We start from the raw sequence: 20850 nt of genomic DNA on the forward strand, positions 1-20850 counted from the left end.
CAGCCTGGCCGGAGGCTGCGAGCTGTCCTTCCTCCCGAGACCGCCCCGAAGGGGAGGGCGCACCACCTTTGTCTGCTCGGAGAAGCAGGAGGTCCAGAGCTTCGAGCACGTGCATCTGCTTGACCGGCAGAGTCCTGTCAAACACTGGCACCGAGGGGAGGTCGCCTGGAAGAGGACACCTGGTTACCCGACGCTGTGACCCCACCGGGCTTCCCGGAACTTAGAGAACGCAAGCAGGTCATTTTGGAGCCCGGTCCTCTCTAGGCAGGGATGGAGGTCGGCTTCTAGGACCTTCATAAGGGCTGTGCAATAAGTTTAAGCACTAGTCTCCTCTGAGCTCAGGGAGTGGGACTGACTCTTCCTTCCTGGAGGGGGGTGGTCAGAACTCTCTAGGGAGTGTAGCCGCAGGGGCCCACAAACCAGAGTCGCTTCGTCAATGTTCATCATTGATGTCTCTTTGCCAGTTTTTACTGGGTTTGTGCTAAGGGCTGCACGCCCAGTTTAAGACACAAAAAGAAACTCAGCCAGGTCTCAAATATTTTCTGATTTTTATGTAGTTTTTGAAACTGCATCATATCTTAGGGTATTTTGCGTATTTCTCAAGAAAGCAAAATTCAAATTTCTTTTTATTTAAAGTAAATACAAACATAGCTTATGCCAACATGTCCTATGTCTGTATCAATAGTTTACCTATGAATTTTCAGTATTTCTCCATATAATATGAAATCTCCTTTTTAGACAAAAATAAGAGAGAAACAATCAATTACATTGCCCAAATAACAGGGAAAAACCAATGTCGGGGAAAATGCCCAGGAAGATGCCCGGTAAGTGGGTGATTAAAGGCTTAATGTAGAATTTGTTTTTAAGCCTCCTTACTGAGACCTTAGATTGCTAGCAGTCACTTCTCTCCTGGGGGGGCCACGGGACACAGAGGGCTAACAGAATCACAGGGCTGCTCCGTCAGCAAAGGGTCTGAGCCTGCCACGGGATCAGGACAAGGCGGTGATGTCCGGGACGCTGTGCACTGGAGGCAGCAGTGGCCAGTGGGTTGTTTATCCTACCTCATCAGACACTCAGACCTTCACGTGCTCTCATGTGGGCTTGGGTTTGTTTGTCTATATAATTCAGGTGCAGGGGGCCCTGGACATCTTGCCTCTTCCAGAAACCAGGTTGGGAGTGTATCCCTCCCTGGATGGTGCCAGAAGGGGGCAGAGGTTGTCGTCCTCAGGATCAAGAGCCACCTTACAGGAGAGGGGCCGCCGCTCCTGCAGGCCAGCGGGGGCTCTGACTGGTCAGGGCACAAGCATGCTCTTTACCAGACAGAGGCTCGTCTCCAGTTCTCCCTAACGATGGGGAAACCATAAGCCCTATGACAGTCCACCAAACCCCTTTCCTTCCTTTTCTGTTCTGTAATTTGTAAAATTAAATCTTTAAATTCTTAAATTATGAACTTTAAATCACCTGCCTTTCAGTAAATTAGTTATATATACAATAATATATCTACAAATTAAAAAAATTATGTCATGGGCATGCAATGAAAACATCTCTTCTACCCTGAAAGGAACGGACCCTCGAGCTCTCTGTGCTTCTGCTGGCGCAGACCTGATCTTTCAAAGCGTGGGATGATCTCTTTGGGGCCCATCATCTCATCTAAATTACTATGATCATTTCATTTTGTGAATGGCAGCCAGGACACCCTGAGGGCTTCCTACACACCAGTCCCTAATGCTAAGTGTTGCACATGTCATTTCATCCAAATGTCCCAATGACCCTGGTAGGTAGGAACTTCTAATACTCCCATATAACAGATGAGGACCCTGAGGTTCAGAGGTGCTAATAACTTGTCCAAGGTCATGTCTTAAGCATGTGGAAGCCAAGTCTGTGCAAGGACAAAGTCTGTGCTCTTAGCCAGTGTTGCAGTCTAAAAGCACCCGTGTCTCCACCAATAGACGGTGCGACCTCAAGCAATAGCGCTGTAGAGAATTAGTAAGTGACCAAAGCACTTTATTTTACATTGAAAACAGGGCGATGCTGTGTAGCTGCCCAACTATGTACATGGTAAGTTCACCATCAAACTTTCCCAGGTGGCTAAACAGGAAGGGACAGGAGGCAAGGGTATGAGCAAGTGACATGTAGCTTTAAGGACAGTTTGGTAACAACTGTTTCTTATAATCTCTTTGTGAAAAAGTAATCTTTTAGAGCAGGCTGTTCTATTACTGCAAAACCAAAACAAAGGGTGATAGCATATTTAATTAGTATGTAGTCTCCCTGCAAAGTAGGTTTGGCTACACTTAGAATACAAAAGATCTTGATTTCCCAATAATGACCTTGAAAGGAACAGACTCTGAAAGGGTTAAGTCTCATGAAAGTGAGCAAAGGCTAATGAGAGAGAGTGAAACTCAGCCTGAAAGGGAAGGAGAGATTCAGCCATGGAAACGATGTGTAATATGATTAAATCTAGACAAGAAAAAAGTATGCAAAGAAATAACAAGAGAATTACAGCTTAACAGCACAGCCAGGAACTCCAGGAAAGCCTTATTCTCTTTTTAGCAAGAGCAAACAGGGAAGTGTCGCTGTGTAACTAGGAAATGAAAACAGGGGTCTGAGTCGTGCATCCAGCTGGTGGTGGCCATGCTGGTACCACCTGCCTGGGAGGACTCTCTGCTTTCCTGGCAAATCACAATATTCCTTACATCTGACACCTCCCTTCGATTTGGACCCATGAAGATGAAAATTTCAGAAAGGGACTTGCTAATCTTGGTTTGGATTTTATATTTCAAAAATAGAATTTTTTTTCTTCCGTTTTTAGGCAAGGCTTATGAATATTCACTTTGAAGCATACTTTCTTTCCCACAGAGATAAATAGGTAGAAAGTTAACATTCTTGCCCTGGCTGGTTGGCTCAGTGGTAGAGCGTCGGCCTGGCGTGCAGGAGTCCTGGGTTCGATTCCTGGCCAGGGCACACAGGAGAAGTGCCCATTTGTTTCTCCACCCCTCCCCCTCTCCTTCCTCTCTGTCTCTCCCCCCACCCCCAGCCAAGGCTCCACTGGAGCAAGGATGGCCCGAGCACTGAGGATGGCTCTGTGGCCTCTGCCTCAGGCGCTAGAATGGCTCTGGTTGCAACAAAGCAACGCCCCAGATGGGCAGAGCATCGCCCCCTGGTGGGCATGCCGGGTGGATCCCGGTCGGGAACATGCGGGAGTCTGTCTGACTGCCTCCCCTCTTTTAATCATACATATGTTCATAATTGTTTACCCAGGATGATATTTTTGGAAATGTATGTTAAGGTAAGTACAATAACATTGGTAGAGTTTGAAGTTAATAAGATGTAGCTGGTTTAATGCAAAGACACTGGACTAGGACTTACCTCGGGGTGCTCGTTACCTAGTTCTAATGTGTTACCGACCAGCTGTGTAACCTTGGGCAAGTCACATCGTTTCCTTAGGCCTCAGTGTATTCATCTGTAAAACTAAGAGACTGGACTAACCCTCTGGCTGTGTGTGTGTGTGTGTGTGTTTAAATAAATTCTTTTATTTCGTTGTACTTTTGGCAAAATCTATGGCCTTGGTTACCTTTTAGCAAGTTCACAAGGATACCGAAAATAGGGGCTGTTTAATAAGTCACTAAGTACTAAGTAAGCACTTAGCATCTGTAACAACTGAATCGCCACAATTTCCTGGTTGTAGTTAGGATCATCACGCCCATTTTGTTCATTTTATCATTTTTCATGATCATACACTACTTTTCAGACACTTAAAAAAATTCTGTCCACCTTAGGGAAGACTGAGGCTCAGAGGTTACGTTTTCTTTCAGATCACAGAGACTTTCTGTTTTGTAATTTGTAAAATTAAATCTTTAAATTCTTAAATTATGAATTTTAAATTACCTGCCTTTCAGTAAATTAGTTATATATATAATAATATATCTACAAATTAAAACAATTATGTCATGGGCATGCAATTAAAACATGTCTCAAAAATAAGAGCACTCTGAAGTGAGTCACTACGAAGCCTGGCCCTCCTGTCTTGTCCTTACAGAGGCACCGAGTGCAGAGGCTGCGTCAGCTCTGAGGAGGGAGCAGCGGTCATGGCCAAGGGTGGGAAGGTGGTGCACTTTTAGGCCATATGTGATGCTCACAAGTGGCTTTCAGCATTCTCATAAGGCGTCACTATGGTAACCGGAGCCTGGGGTAGCCTGCTTCTGTGCAGTGGAGGATGCTAACGTCGGAAGATTCTGTCTCTCTGCCTAGGACTCTGTCTGATGTTCTGGGAGACTTGCTACCAGCGTTCAGGCCCTTTAACATGGAGTCTGGAAAAACCCACCAGGGCCCCTGCAGGAAGGGACCACACAGTCCTTGAGTCTAAATTAAATCCCCATCTGAAACGGAACTCCCTCGACAGTATCCTGGCCAACGACATGTCCCATTGATGGCTGACCTGTGGTGACAGTGAGCTGACTACCCCCAGGCAGGCTGACCCACCTGAATGTCAGAAAGTTTGATTTTATATTGAGTTGGAATCTGTCTTCCTGTCAAAATCTTTGTGTTTCTATATCCATCAAAAATGGATTATCTAAGCTTCTTATTGTTGGTTTTGGACAGCAAGTACTTTCTGAATTAGAAACCTTAAAAAAAAGAAGAGAACTTTGAGAAAGAGAGCATGTCCAAGATAGTGGCCCTAAATAACAGTGTGTCGTTGCTGACTGAAGAAGGTAAAGTTGAAATCATGACCGGTACTGGCCGAAAAGGAGATTCTTTTTGCAGGTCATTCGCTATCCACAGACCCCTCAGGGACCGGGGAGGGGAAGACCTACCATGCGCCACTCACCCTCCGGCTTGTCCTGAAAACAGGGCGCTAATCTCGTCAGGGAATGAAATGTTGCTAACTTCAGTGCTCAGGACACGTTTATCTAAAGGGAGAGGACTGGCGGTCCCCCATCTTAGAAGTACTAACACGTCACACAAATAAAGACATTTGAAGGAGCAGCTACTCACTAACCATCCACTAGCAAGACGCCAGCATCAGTGGAGACCAGCAAGGCCTGGCCCCAGGGGTCTGCACACACGGCTTCGTGGGGAAAATTACTGCAGAAACTCTGGGGCTCCCACGGCTGCGAGGCGACACAAGCATCGGAAGGTAAGTGCACCAGGAAGAACACAGCAGGCCCACCCAAGGCGGCTGCACAGAACACCGCCTGAAACAGCAACACAGAGCCCGCCCCCGGTGGCCAGAGGGGCCAGACCCAGTCCCCTTCCTCCAGCCGTCTCCTTTCAAGTTGGTCCGCAACAGGAAAAAAGTCACGTGCTTCTGATGCTATCACCTATCCCGGTGTTGTAAATGTTCTTTAGGGGCAGTTGAAGCATTGGCAACGTTTTTTTTTTTGTTTGTTTTTAGCAAATATTTTTCTTTAACAGCTGACCAATTGATGCCTATTTTTTGAAGAATTCACTTTAGTTCAAAGTGAGAAGGCATCCTATATAACGCTTCTTAAAAATGTTAGACTCCTGTGTTGCCAATTCAGCAAAATTGTTAAAACATACACAATGCAAGAAGTTGATACTTTCTTAACAGGAAAAGCCTTGACCCATTCAAGGCTACTCAGTCTTAAAGGAAAAAAATAACCCCTGTGTGTAGGAATATGGCAAGTGCGGCTGAGGAAACCTCATGTCCCCCACACGACATATTCCAACCAGGGACGCCTGTCCTTGGTTTCAGATTCATTCTAGGATTCTAAGCCTGGGGCGCTGGCCCTCCCTCCTACGCTCTCAGAGCTGCAAGTGGGTGCCAGGAGTCAGCAGGCCTGCTCAGCGGCTCCTGGCCCCTCCAGAACTGTGGGCATTTTCAATAGAACCGTTTCCTTCTCTCCAAACCATGTGGGTTGGCCTCAAAGGAAAAAGAAGTCTCTGGAGATTCTCAGGGACAAGCTGACGTCTTACCTCTTCACTTGCACTCTCAGATGTCCCACCAGGGTTGTTCAAGAGCCTGTGTGCAGGTATAGGGGTGTCTGTGCGCACCTGGTGAATGCATGCTCACATGCTCAAAGGAGAAGTGACGGCTCTGAGGTCACCTTCAAGGGCATTGTTTGGGATGAGGGCAAATTCTGTGTATTATCGCCCTCTTAGAAAAGTGTGCTCTCCCTTTTGACCTAAGAAACCCACATGCCTCAAAATAAATATTCTAATTGCTAAGATGAGGCCTGGACTGTTCTGAAAAGATCACACAAAGAAATGTGAAGACATTTTATAAGCTGGAAAAGGACTATGCAAGTGCAGGTCCTTAACTGCAATGACATTTCCCTATGATTTCTGGAAATTCTGAGTTTGTGACTTATAGCAGGAGAACATGAAAAAGCAAACCAATATAAATGCCAAGTGGGAGACAGACGTGGACTCCAGACCTCCTGCCCAACACAGGACTTGTAACTCGTTCCCTCTGAGATGTCAGCACACCTCACAAAATGATGGCTGCCTAGGACGCTGACAAAGCCCCTCCTTTGGAAACAACGCTCTTGGGAGCAGCATGTGGGCCTCTGGCTGCCCAGCGTCTGCTGCACAGCGGTCCATGAGGACCTCTAGAGCAGTTTCTCCAAGGATGGCCCGTGGCCCCCCGGCAGGTGTGATGAACTGATCCAAAAGATGGAAGCTCACTCTCTGTTGTTCAGTGAACAAGTTACCATCCCATAGACTCATTCTTATCTATGCCTCAACTTCCTATAAAGAAGGTCCCTCAATCTTACTGGAATTTGGCATTTATAAAGTGCTCGGCCACACCGCAAATTCCACTATTCACGTGAACAAGCAGACAGTGGTCATTTCTGCAACTTTGGAAAAGGTACTCTGCCATCTGCCTTGTGTAAGTTTGGTGCTGGCTTTTAGCATCCACTGTATTTTGAGCTCATCATTTTCCTGAAAACAGGCTTTCACGTGTGGAGGGTCTGCAATTCAGACACAAACCACCTACACTTTTATCACTAAGTCAATACATTTGTCATTCTTTTGCTTTTATAATAGGTACTTCTCTGGTGATTGAAGCGCTGTCCATAAATTTGTTTCGTTTAACTGACTTTTACATATTCTGACCAGAATTAAGTGGCCAGGGTATTGCTTTCCAATATGAAGTTATGCAAACAGTAAGCTCATGCTGCAACTTATTTTGTTCTCTTCCCTCCCTGATTACCACTTAGCTCTTTCTCCACGTGGAAACAAGAATCTTCTGACTGGCTGAATAAGCAGTGGTTTCTCCACTGTGGTCCTCTGACCCACAGCTCGGCATCACCTGGGAATGTGGTGGAATGCAGATTCTCAGGCCCACACCGGTACTCCTGCATCAGAAACTCCAGGGCCGAGTCTCACGTGAACGAAAGCTTGGAAGCACTGCCCCAGAGGCTTGATGTTTACAGTGTGCCGTGGTCAGAGCACCACGTCAGTGCTTGTTAGAAACGCAGACGCCTGACTCAGCCCCAGAGCTGCTGGATCAGAACACGAATCTGGTCAAGATGTCCAGCCGACCTGTCTGCACACAGGCCTGAGGAGCACTGTGAGACCCAGTCTGCCGGACCGGGCCTGGTCCAGCAGCTCTGTGCCCTGTAAGTGGGAAAAGGCACGTGTAGACCCTGGAAGCAGGGCGGCTCCCGCTCAATGCGGCCCAGTGCCCTGGGCCTTCCCCGAGCGCTCTGCTAGACAAGCTCTTCTTCCTGCTGCCCCACAAACTTCTTCCCAAGAGTCTGAGTAACTTCACTGAGGACAAGAGACACAGGTGAACCTGAAGAAGCATCGACTCACGTCTTTTTTACAGGCCCCTGAAGCCACCAAGCTGGACGGAGCATCCACTCTGACAATGGACTTCAGTTTTAGTGCCTACCAGAAAAGAGAGCTCCTTTGAAGTTTGTTATCAGGCAGTAAAAGCAGAGTCAACAGTTATGAAGTAAAATTTAAAAGACAAAGCAGGAGTAATTTAGACTCAGGGTTCAGGGTCCCGCACTGCCCGTCATTGACGAGAAGGACTGCAGTCAGCCTGATAGGGTGAAGCCCTAAGGACGATGTCCCAACCCAGCAACCCCAAGTGCATGTGGTCATTTCCGCCAATCGATATATCAACGCAGGGACTTCCAACCTCCAACCACGAGTACTGAAAACAGTTCTGAGGCCCCTCCTGAAACCTGATGACTCGGAGTCTCTGAAGGCAGAGTTGGTGTCTGATATAGGACCGACACTGGGGCCCCCGACACACTGCACCTGTGTGGGAAGCAGCGACCTCTGCCACTAAGCTCTCTGTGGTCACCTTGCTCAACTTTCTACTTTCGGGTTAGAATCTCATCTGCAGTTGGCAGCTCGCCTCCTTCTCCCTCTGGGGACATGGATCAAGGCAGAAAGCTGTGCCACCTCCCAGAACTGGGTCATACTAATGTCATGCGGGAGCAAGACAAAGGGGAAGTGACTGCCTCCAAAATCTGAAAGGAGGTCACAACTGGCAGCCACCTGACTGTGACAGCGGCCTCGGAGCAGCAGGGTGGGGACTCAGTCTTCCACGAGGACACTGCCACTCCGCTCTGTCCTGCCAGGCAGGAGATCAGGGTGCTTTTCCCACGTTGGCTGCACACTCCTCAGAAAGTTCCCAGGAGCCGGCAAACGGGACGTGCTCCCTCGAGCAGGGGGCCCAGAGGGGCCCTGTGGCCTCTTGCTTCCTGTCAGTAGTGCTTCCTCTTCTGAACAGCACCCTTCCCTCACTCACACCCGCAGAGACCTCCGCCTACAGGCTTATTAGAAACCTCCCTCGTGGTTTCCACAGTCGCCCTGAGGGAAATCGCGGACCTCTCGCAGGAGTGTGCAAACACAAAATTCTTGCAGGTCCAGATGGGACTCACAACTTCACATCCTGCAAAACAGGTTTCAGAATACAACCCACCTGCCCTATTCTGACAAACTCTGCCTGGCGGGCCTCCTCTTTCTTCCGTGCTGATCTGGGCGACTCTGGTAAGACGTCACTAAAAGATCGTCTATTGAGCATGTTCTGAAAAAGAAAAACCCGTTTCAGTTCCACAAACGGTTGTCAAGTCTCCTTTGGCTTCTCTGAATGTACAAACCTATTTGTTCAAATGGTCCTGTGCCTGCCTTCTGCATTAACTCCCTCACTGAGCACGAGCATGAGGGAGCCCACCCACGTGTGCTGTCTGCGCTAGCTGCTCCAGATAAGCGCCGACAGGTGGCGCGCCAGCGCTGTGTGATGGCCGAGAGCCTGGGCGTTGACCTCAAGCAAACCAGCGGCTCCAGAAAACCTTAAGAAGCGCCTGGCTCTCTCCACAAGCCCCACGCCTGCCGGTCCACCAGCTTTATGGCACTGGTAATGTGTGTAATGCCACAAGGGCAGCCACCCCCAAAAGCTCTCTCCAGCGCTGCCAGGATTGCTGTTCAACACGCCGGCCCCAGCCTGCCCCTCCATTTCCACAGCCCTGGCTCCATGAAAGTAACATTAGCATGCATGGCCCGTCACCACCCACCCCTGCTGTGGAACAAGGAGGGGACATCAACCATGGTGGCCACAGTCTTATCTTGACAGAAAGGATCAAGGCGACTGCTGCGCTCTTCTCACCTGGACTCATCGCTAAGACTTGTGTTCTCAACTCAGACCCCACGAGAAGGAAAGGGGACCATGGGCCCAGGTTACCTTATGCAAATCTGGCATCAAATCCTGGTGCAAAGATCGAATCAACATGTCCAAAGTACGTCGACGTTTCTGGGCAAATGTTGGGGTTTCCAAAGTGGCTTTTTCACCATTAATTACTAAGATAAATCAAGTTATAGGGGGATACAGATGTTAATGTGCTATTAAAGAATATCCTTTTTCAAGGACACCCCTCCAGTATTGCCACCGGTAACTCCTTCACAAAGCACGCTTAAAAACCTTCCAACTCTCTGTATACAAACTGATAGCCCGTAGGCTGACCTTGCCTTTTCTGTTGGACGGCAAGCTTCCTGAGCAGAGGGTGTATCTAATTCCTTGAAGACCTAGTCCAGACCCAAGCTGCCCGCATCTACCAATCCACCCATCTATCTGCCCATCCATCCATCTACCCATCCATCCACCCACCCACCCACCTACTCATCCAACATAGGGGCAAACCACCAGTATTCCACTGAATGGATTAAATATTTGCTTCATTTTGTTAGAAAAAAAAATAACAATTGCCTAAGCAGACTACTCAGCTTCCTAACCTGAGAGAAGTTTCTTCTGGGAATAAAAGATAGCGCTAAGAGCCAAGAAAGTGGACTGTCCATCACACGTCAGAGCACGGAACAGAAAGTGTGCAATGGAGGCGAGGGGCCTGCGGTCAGGGCAGTCATGGGTTTGAGTCCCAGCCGCTGTCTGTGCAGTCTAAGCAAACTATTTAACTCCTTGGGGCCTCAATCTTTAACCTTGTAAAATGGATTCAACTGTATTATTTCCTTGTAAGGGTTGTCATAAGTTTTTAAATATAATATATATCAAGAGTTCGCACAGTGCTAGGCATATCAAACCGAGTAAATTAGTTATCATTAACGATCATTTCCCTCATTCAGAGGCTCTGAGGGCAGGACAGTGACCACAGACTGGAGAGGAACTCCCTGGGACAGGTACAGCCTGGGTAAGAGATGCACGCTGGCACAAGCTGGGTTGGTGTGTTGGCAAGACATCTCTTAAGGAATTTAAACTATGAACACCTAGTATTTCCTCTAATTCTGTGATTGGGAATTGTTTTTGTTGGAGGGTATTTTCTCCGCAGTGCCTCAGAAATATCCATTTTAAGTGTCTTGTTCTGGCTGAATAAGGAAAAATTAATTTTTTGTTGTTGGAATGCCACTTCTTGTTATCTTGGAATTTTCCACCTGGACCACGTCCTCCCTCCTAACAAATCCACTTTGGAATTTAGAGCCTTCTGATCCTTGGCGTCAACCTGTTCATAACCTGTAGCCTGTGTTCTTCTGCATCTACTGGGCCGATCTTTAGCTGAACCCTCCCTGCCCTTCCACCCCAAGCTCTGAGGGTGCTGGAGAAAGCCACCCTGTTGACTGGCTCTGTTTAAATCAATAGATTCACTGATTACTTGGCTCCTTCATGTTGCTGAGCGATCTCTAATCTGTGGTTAAAGGTACCCCACAAAGACTGCTTACCTCCTGGACCCCAGGTTTCAAGACCCTTTCTTGAAGGTGAGTAGGAGGACAGGTACAGATGAGGACACAGGGGAAAATCTATATACTATTACTACCAGAAAATGAAGTATGTGTTGTGGAAAGAGTTAACAGAACGCAAAATGAAATCAATGCCTAAACAATGATACTTTCTCACATGGCATCCTGGGAGAATCTGGAGAGATGTGTTCTGACGCAGAATAAGTTGCAAAATGATTTCAAAATGGAACTTACATTTCACTAGCAAAAAGTCCCTGAATTCCTGGTGGTCTGTAAACACCGGTGGGGATGGCAAGGGTGGGCCAAAGAGTGGCACACTTTCTTCTGAAAATATTTTCAGCCTACGTAGAGAACATTGCAGGATTACTTGCTTTTTCTTCAGAGATCACCAACAGTATTTGGACCTTACATTTCTCTAGTTGCCCATGTGATATGTTAGGAATACTCATGCCACAGGGGGAGCCCTCCTGTGGGCTGCCCCAGCCACGGTCACTGTGCAGCTCTCTGTGCTTTAGGGCAGAGGTCAAGTCTTCCTGTATCCTAAGGTCAGGCACCCCACAAATGACCGCAGAGGCCACCCCTGAGCACCCACTGTGTGCCAGGCAGAGTGCGTGGGGTTTTAAGGCACAACGTCGACGGAGTCTCACCAACCTGCCAAGCTGGTATCATTACCTTCGTTCTATCATTACCTGAGGCTTGAGGATGACAAACATTTTCTAAAGCCTCAAAGATTTTAAGGGACCGAGTTGGGATTCCAACCCAAATCTATTTGGCTCAAAGTTCATGTTCTTTTCACAACTTCATCATTCCCTTAACAGAGTAGTTTTTGAGAAGAGAAGGATAAACAGTTAGGATGTAGGGTAGGAAAGGGGCTACTCTGGTCAAGGGCAAATGTATCAGTATGTGCCCACTGTAGAGGACAATCAAGTTCAAACTAACCCTGACCATGGGTCTACTATACAAAGCAACATTATAAGGAACAAGTTTTTCTCAAAGAGAGTGGTGTTGAAGAAAGGTCTCTAAGGTAAGGACACATCAAATCAATCAAGAAATATCTATGTCAAGAGTCTCATTAAATGAATGCCAAATTAACATGTAAACATGGAGAATTAAAATAAGCAATTGATGACAAAGTCAGTACCTACCTGTAATTGTCATTTTGCTGATCATACCTCACTAAGGCAAAAATATCTGTGCTGATGGTTAAGGAAATTAATCAACAACCCTGATGCTCACGGTCAATGGCCCACGCCCTGAAAATCCCTGGTGCAGACTCATCTTAGACCTGCCCTTCGTGTTCAGGGCACCTGTCACCCTCAGCCCAGGAAGACACAGGCTCAACCTCCATGTGTTCATCCTTTGGGGGAAGAGCTATATCTCCAAATCAGTCAGAAAAGCAATATAAATAAAGCTACTAAGCAATGAAGAAACCAACAAAGCAAAAAGAGCAATTCTGTTGCCTGAAAATGCAAAGATCTCAACAGGAAATTAGTCCTAGATTTCATCTTACACATTTTGAAGAGGAAAGCAATTCAAATGCTCCCGCTACGCACACACCTTCCCTCTCTCTGCTGCTGTCTTCGGTAGACTAAACAATCCAAAACAAACACACGGAGCTGGTGGCAGCCTCAGGGAGCCTCCACTTGGCTTATGTCGGGCACACTGAGCTGAAACAGCACCACACCCCCAGCCGGCTCCCCCTTTCTCCTGCCCCTCCCCCCTGCCTTAGCTGGGGCTCGACAGCCATGGATTCCTCACAGCGCTCCCACAGCTAGACTCAGTGGGAGGAGTATGCACCAACTACCTGCTTGTCCCGTTCCAGACACAAATGTGCCAAGGGCGAAGGCTAAAACGGGTAACTAAAGGAAATTCTACAAATGAGCACCCCTCAGTCCCTTAAAGAGTCCCCTCCCCCCTGTCCTGGCAGGACCTGGCGGAGCTCTCTGCGCTACAAGCAGCCCTGCAGGCAGGGCGCTGTGGGCCCTCCATCCGGCCACCAGGGCAGTTTCGCAGTGCAGGGAGTGGGGCGGGAGTGGAAACAACTCTGAGGGGAGTGTAGGGGCGCTGTTTTCTTCCTTGCTCTTCTGGAAGAAACCTGGCGATTTTCAACTTGTACAAGCGTCCCCGTCGTGTTGTTAGGTGACAATGAACAAGTCAGTGTGCAGAGCAACCTATTTCCGGATGCAATGAGCTATAAGGGTCCTGCCTCCCGACATTCTTACAGGAGTCTCTGGAAACGCCTATCCGTTGCTTTTACTAATTATGCACAATCTGTAGAGGTACCACCTTTGGGTTTCACTGTCATGGTCTGTGACCCAGAGCAACAGGGCCACGACTGGGTACCCGTCGGGCTGGCCAGCTCACAGGCCATGCCCGTCTCACTGCGCTACCCGTGGACATCAATCACAGAGCGCTTCAGCAGGACTTGGCTGGCAACGTGAGCTGAGCAGAAATTAGATAGGGGGAAGCAAATAGAACCTGATTAACTCCATTGTTTCCCAGATTTTAGGAGGTGACAATGCAGCAGCTATTACTGGGGCTGAGAGTCAACAAAGAAACAATGTGTTGGCTTTTTATCTTCACTTGCAAGTTTTTATACCTACAGCAAAATTCTCAGAGGATTCATTATAATTCTCCTAATTCATTTCTTACTGATGAAGGGTAGGAAGTTCCCTCCCCCTTGTTTCACAGACTACCTGAGGAAAGGGAAGAGATTCCAGAAGTCGGGAATTCTCTGGGAATGAACCCATCCACTACCCCAGTGGATGGAGAGAGACGAGGGAACAATGCCGAGGGGAAAACCCCAAATGGTGGGTCTAAGAATCCATCAGCGCAAAGCAATCTTAAATAACAAGCAAGGCAATCACAACACTTGTGCGGAGGGGCATTTCAGTCCAGTGAGGCTGACCAACAGCTCGCTGAACGGGAGCGCCCACCACGGCCCAGGATACGTGTAAAATGGGAGCGGATCATGGAAGGCTTGAAGGCAGGAGAGGGCTCCTCTCCTTCCTGGAACACGATGGTGACGATGTCGTTCCCGATGTGGCGCTTCCTCTCCACCTGGACGTGAGCACAAACAGCACCGCTGAGAAGGTGGCTCTGGCACCGGCACCGAGCTGAGGACGCACACAGTCACGGAGCCCAGATGCCGATCAGCCTTGACTGCTTGCCTCCCATATTTTACTGGCTGTCTCCTGGGTCCGCTATCTGCCTCCACTGTCTCCCTCACCCCCCCAATTCAGGCCTGATTTCCTCTTTTTTTTAAAAAAATTATTTATTTATTTATTTTTTTCAGAGACAGAGCAAGAGTCAGAGAGAGGGATAGATAGGGGCAGACAGACAGGAACGGAGAGAGATGAGAAGCATCAATCATCAGTTTTTGTTGCAACACCTTAGTTGTTCATTGATTGCTTTCTCATATGTGCCTTGACTGCAGGCCTTCAGCAGACCGAGTAACCCCTTGCTCGAGCCAGTGATCTTGGGTCCAAGCTGGTGAGCTTTTTCTCACACCAGATGAGCCTGTGCTCAAGCTGGGGACCTCGGGGTCTCGAACCTGAGTCTTCCGCATCCCAGTCCGACGCTCTATCCACTGCGCCACCGCCTGGTCAGGCCTGATTTCCTCTTGTCTGCCCTCTGGAGGAGCTCCTCACCAGCCTGCTGGTCTCCACTTTCTCCCCCATTTTACTTTTCTGATCCTGTTCATGTTCATTCATTGTCTCCTTAGCCTGGATTCAAGACCCCCCAAACAGGAGGCATTACATCAGAATTCCCTGGGGAAGAGGCTCAACCATGTGCATTTTTAGAAATGCCTTAGTTCTGAAGCACATACTTGGTGAGAACAGGCCCTACTTAACCTGATCCCAGCTGACCTTTCCAAAGTGATCTCCTAGACGTGTGGTGGGCAATTTTTTTCTGTAAAGGGCCACATAGCAAATATTTTCAGTTTGATAGCTCCTATTATCTCTCTTCCACCATGTGGCTCTGCTGCAGTAGTTCAGAGGCAGCTGAGGACAACAGGGACATGAGTGAGTGTGACTGTGTTCTAATAACACTTATTTAACAAAACAGGCAGTACACTGGGCCTGGCCCCTCGAGTCTGAAGAGAGGTCTGGCTCGAGAGGAGAGCTGGGTGTCAATGGCCTATAAGAGCAATTTAAAGCCATGAGACTGGATGAGATCATTAAGAGAGTGAACAAGTGCAGAAGGAGAAAGGACCAGGGACTGAGCCCGGAGGCATGGCAATGCACAAGATGTGCCTGAGACCCAGAGCTAGTTAACGGCAGAGCTAGGACTTGGTCCAGATCTGTCCGACCACAGAGCCTGTGTTTTCATCTGGAACTAGATGCTGCTGTTGGGAGGCCAGAAGATGCCGGTGGTGCTGGGTATCACGGGATGTTAGAAAGAAGATGCTAGTGGTGCTGGGTATCACGGGATGTTGGGAAGAAGATGCTAGTGGTGCTGGGTATCACGGGATGTTAGAAAGAAGATGCTAGTGGTGCTGGGTATCATGGGATGTTAGGAAGAAGATGCTGGTGGTGCTGGGTATCACGGGATGTTAGGAAGAAGATGCTGGTGGTGCTGGGTATCACGGGATGTTAGGAAGAAGATGCTGGTGGTGCTGGGTATCACGGGATGTTAGAAAGAAGATGCCAGTGGTGCTGGGTATCATGGGATGTTAGAAAGAAGATGCCGGTGGTGCTGGGTATCACGGGATGTTAGGAAGAAGATGCTGGTGGTGCTGGGTATCACGGGATGTTAGGAAGAAGATGCTGGTGGTGCTGGGCATCACGGGATGTTAGGAAGAAGATGCTGGTGGTGCTGGGTATCATGGGATGTTAGGAAGAAGATGCTGGTGGTGCTGGGCATCACGGGATGTTAGGAAGAAGATGCTGGTGGTAATGGGTATCACGGGATGTTAGAAAGAAGATGCTGATGGTGCTGGGCATCACGGGATGTTATGAAGAAGATGCTGGTGGTATTGGGTATCATGGGATGTTAGAAAGAAGATGCTGGTGGTGCTGGGTATCACGGGATGTTAGGAAGAAGATGCTGGTGGTGCTGGGTATCACAGGATGTTAGGAAGAAGATGCTGGTGGTGCTGGGCATCACGGGATGTTAGGAAGAAGATGCTGGTGGTGCTGGGTATCACGGGATGTTAGGAAGAAGATGCTGGTGGTGCTGGGTATCATGAGATGTTAGGGATGTTAGGAAGAAGATGCGGCCCAAGGAGGCAATATCTATACTCCCTCCCACGCCGTTATGCTTGGGTATGAGGATGGAGGGAGGAGAGCAGTGGAAGAAGTTATTGTGATGCCAGAACCCATAGAGTATTTGTGCAATGTGTTTCTTTACATCAGATTTGGGATGTGGCTCAGACTGTCCGTTAGTATTCTAGATGTCCAAAAGCCATAAGAGATTTTATGAGCCAGATAAGCCTCTGACTTTCTGACTGTTACCTTAGGCCCCAAGAGACCATGACAGGTACAGAGAGAGGTTCACAGACTGTGGTCCTTCCCTGCCTTCCCATGATCAGGCACTCTTAAGGTTCACAAACATTCTGCATTTCTTTGTCTCTCTTCCCACCTGTTTTATCTCCCTGCCAGCTGAGACAAATTTATAGCTTTGATTTTCTTCAGATCTACTGATGCTGGGCAAGTGGAGGACCCAAGCACTACCCAGGAGCCAGCCAAGATGCTGGAAAGAGCTGGTTCACCTGGGAACGTTGCAATGCCCCTGGCAGGTGCCATTATGCCTTAACGTGCTAACAGCCCCCTCCAAAAGCAAAGGTTAGAGACTTCTGAGTTGGGCAAAGGCTGAACTGGCACATCCACCCCTGCCTCCTACCTCTCTCTGGCTCATGTGCCTGCTGTCATAGGACATGGGCAATGCTGGCGAACAAACAGGGCTGGAAATGTTGGAGTTAGGGGAAGAGGAAGACTGTAAAATATTTCAGTGGAAGTTTGTGATGTTATTATTGAGAAGTAAGAGACCAATATAATTTATGATGATTGGTAAGGCCAGCTTGGTCTCTCTTCTCCATGTGACCCTAGGATCCTTAGAGCCTCAGCTCCTAAGAGGTGGGTCTGGCAGCAATGATCAGGTATCCTCAACCACACAAAGGAAGGGGCCTCGCCAGAAGTGACTCTCAGCCACAGAAGCCATCTCCTGGGCCCGGCACTTCCGGCCTCACCTGTCCTTTCTCAGAGCTAGCCACCTGAAGCCAGAGCAAGCTTAAAAGCTCCAGTGTCTCCACCGCCTGCAAGACAGCCCCCCAGGCCCCAAGCCAGCAAACAGAGCCAGCTCATCCTGCCCCTCCCGCCCTGTCCCCAAAGCACCTGTGTACCCCATGACTATCCCACCACATTTCAGCCTAAATCTGAGTCTGCCCCCCACTGACGTTGCACTGAAATAACAATTATAAATGCTCAGAAGCTTTTTTAGCCCATCACACACTGTTTCTCACAAATCTTCGCTGAGTGACCACCCAGTCGTGTTTGTGACATTGATTCATACAGATACCTTCAATGTGTAATAAACAGAGAAGAATCCAATGACAAGTTAAATGACCCCCCCGCCCCAAAGCCTTCCAAAAGCAGCAGCCCGTGTTTTTGTAAATTAGAGCTTGTCCCTGACAAGACACAGGCTCGCTGAGAGAAGTCACGGAGAAGAGGGCATGCAAATGCAAGACAGTCCCTCAGGAGTCCGTGATACCATTCACACACAAAAATGCACACAAGTTCACACACAGGCACGCCTGCGCAGTTACTTCTGACCCTGTATTTCTTTAAGGGGTGGTGTCAGTGAGGACAGTTCTCCCTAAGGCTCATTGAGAGTTCACGTATAGAGACTGCCAACAGCATCCCTAAAGGGATGGCTGGAGTTCAGCTCATCTGTTCACATCTGTAGCTCCTAATTCTATGAAATCCAAACCTTGCTTCCTGCAGTCAGGTCACTACCTCACGGTCTGCATGCCGGGAGTGCCGGGTTCCCACGTACCTGCTGTTTGTTCTCTTTGGAGTACGGCAACATGGTGGAGACATGGAACATGATCTCGTGCCCTTGGTATACAGTATAAACCGAATGTATCCCTGTGGTATCATCTGCAAAATACAAACAAGCATTGAGCGGGCGCAGAGGATTCTGGGACCAGAGCGGAAGAGTCTCTATGTGCAGATGAGGGGAACAGAGCACACAACCAGTCCCAGAGAGCATTCTAGATTACCTGCCTGAGGGGAAGCAGCTGTCTGGATCCTGCCCTTGTGGGCTGACCCCTCCCTCCCCGTCTCAGCTTGCTTGCTGACTCATGCCTCGCCTGAGTAGTGGACCTCATGAGAAGTCTGGGCTGAAAAGGAGAGTATGCTACAATTCCCTGCCTTCTGCTAGTGTACAGGACAAGATTAACACCAGGCGGCATGCCAGTAACAGCCATGTCCATCAGACAAACAGTGCGGGCAGACGTGGACAGCGGGGAGCAGCACGGGCTCTGGGACAGGCAGGCCTGGGTTCACGATCCCCTGGCCGCGCCCCTTCTGATAAACCACTTCACCTTTCTCGGGGCGGTGAGGGGCAGCCACGGCCTAACAGAGGCCTAGGGCCGGCCACGGGGCGCTAGCGGGTGGGCGGTCCCCGGCACACCGCCTGCACAGGAAGCTCGGCTCGGCGGGGTGAAGCGGGCGCCTGAGACCTGGGGCCGCATGCTTCATCCCTGCCGCGGTCAGTTAGGCGGCGCAGCCCGTCCAGCAAGCTGCCCGACCTTTCCACGTTCACAAGTGACACCAGCGTGGGCTGCTGGGGAGCCGAGGCTCCCAGGGGTGACCGTGCCCACATTTGAAGACTGTCAAACTGAGGCCAGTGAGCCTGGCAGCACCTGCCTGCCTCGCCTCAAGGACCAAAGGTGAAGGGCAAACAAAGCGACGAGTGAAAGCACAGGGAACACGGGAAACACTCTGCAGTTAGAAGGCAGCCTGAGCGACTCCAAACCTAACCTGTGACCTTATTTACCTTCACCCCTTCCGAGCCCCTCCCCCAAATGCTTCCCCTCAGATGTCCCCACACTCACTGCTGGGGCGGAAACCCAGAGGTCCTTTGATTTCCTTTTCCTCTTTATGCTCATGTCCAGTCAGCACCGGTGGATCATACCAGTCCTGCCTTTGAACCCGCCCTTGAATCCCTGGGCTCCGCCCCCTGGCAGCCTCCCACGCCCCGCAGTGAGGCAAGCATGGCCTCCCCACTACCCCCCCCCCCCCACTCTCCCTGCGGCAAGGCAGCCAACGTGCTCTGCTCAGAGGTGGGTTCTGACCCCATCACGGCCCCCCAACCCATTAATGACATCAATCCCCTTTAGAATAAAATCCAAAATTATTAATGTGACCTCAAACTCCCTGTGGGATCTTCTCTACCCCCTTTCTCCTGTCTCTGCCCTCTCTAAACATAAAGATATTCTCTTGGTTTCTAGAACACATCATGCTCTTTCCTGCCTCAAGGACTTCCCAGATGTTCTCTGCATGGAATTCTCTTCTCCCCTCCAGACTTCCAAATTACTCCCACGCATCACCCTCCGGGAAGCCTTCTCTAGCAAATCCCCCAGCAGAATCAAGTGCCCCCGCCGCCTGCCAGCACTCTGTGCATTTTCTTCTTAGTTTCTCCAAGGAGTCAGGAGGACTAAAATATTTTTTATTGATTGATTCATTTGAGAGACAGAGGTGGGGGGAAAGACAGGCAGAGGGAGGGAGAGGGAGGGAAGGAGGGTGGGAGAGGGGGAGAGAGAGAGAGAGAGACGAGGGAGGGGAAGAGAGAAGGAGAGGGGAGGAGAGAGAGAGAGAAAGGGGAAGAGAAGAAGAGGGGAGAGGGAGAGAGAGAGAGATTAATTTGCTGTTCCCCTTATTTATGCATTCATTGGTTGATTCTTGCATGTGCCCTGACTGGGAATGGAACCCGCAACCTTGGTGTATCAGGACGATGCTCTAACCAACTGAGCTACCTGGCCAGGGCAGGACTAAACTATTTGATAATTATCTCCTTATTGTCTGTGTTTTCCACTGGACAGAAGCTCCTGGAAAGGCAGGGACTGTGTTGTTGTACCTATGTCCCCAGAGCCCCACAGTCTTGGCACACAGAGGTACTCACCGGTAAGAGCTGATGGCAGGGCAGCCCAGGGTGCCTGCCACACCTAAGGGCTGTGAGGCTGACTCAGTCTTGCAGAGCTCAATGGAGACACCAAATGTGTCCAGAGACCCCCCCCCCCCCATGCCAGCCTACGTGTGAAGCTCCAATTTCCTCTTATCCCCTTTCCTCCATCTTGGTTATACATTCAAATACAGATCAGGCTGATGACAAAGTTCAACAAGTTACGACAGAACCAGGCCAGAGGCAAGCTTACTTTTGGTGTCCAGACCGCCGCGGTAGCCTGTCCAGCCCTTTAGAGTGATTGTGTCACCCAGGAGGTTTAAAAATTTTTCAAAAGCGTCACTTCCGATTTCTGCGGCAAGAGGGAGAGTGTGAAGAAGATATGGCAACCACAGGTCCTCACTGTCTGACGGAGGCACCTGAAAAGGATCTGCAGACGAGCGCAGTAGGACAGAACAGAGGAGACATGCACCCCCTCCAGGAGTCCTGGCAGGGGGCCCAAAATTCCCAGGACCCCCAGCAAAGGAAACCACAGGTCTGGGCCCGCCAACCTTCCCCTGC

General features: G+C 49.3%; 1 protein-coding gene across 4 annotated transcripts in view; it reads right to left on the minus strand.

Annotated features, from left to right (window-relative positions):
* The window catches only part of GARNL3 (GTPase activating Rap/RanGAP domain like 3), a 129022-nt gene that overhangs the window by 21876 nt on the left and 86296 nt on the right, over positions 1 to 20850 (minus strand). For all 4 annotated transcript variants that reach the window (XM_066367107.1, XM_066367105.1, XM_066367106.1 and 1 more), the window contains 10 exons: positions 20543 to 20641; positions 18160 to 18263; positions 14115 to 14223; positions 12309 to 12354; positions 11398 to 11504; positions 9662 to 9777; positions 8903 to 9007; positions 7780 to 7854; positions 4997 to 5108; positions 67 to 165 (listed from right to left, as the gene is read on the minus strand). In XM_066367107.1, coding sequence (XP_066223204.1) covers positions 67 to 165; positions 4997 to 5108; positions 7780 to 7854; positions 8903 to 9007; positions 9662 to 9777; positions 11398 to 11504; positions 12309 to 12354; positions 14115 to 14223; positions 18160 to 18263; positions 20543 to 20641 — 972 coding nt within the window. The remainder of the gene's footprint in view (positions 1 to 66; positions 166 to 4996; positions 5109 to 7779; positions 7855 to 8902; positions 9008 to 9661; positions 9778 to 11397; positions 11505 to 12308; positions 12355 to 14114; positions 14224 to 18159; positions 18264 to 20542; positions 20642 to 20850) is intronic.

This window comes from Saccopteryx leptura, chromosome 2 (assembly GCF_036850995.1).
Source record: "Saccopteryx leptura isolate mSacLep1 chromosome 2, mSacLep1_pri_phased_curated, whole genome shotgun sequence".
Lineage (NCBI taxonomy): Eukaryota > Metazoa > Chordata > Mammalia > Chiroptera > Emballonuridae > Saccopteryx > Saccopteryx leptura.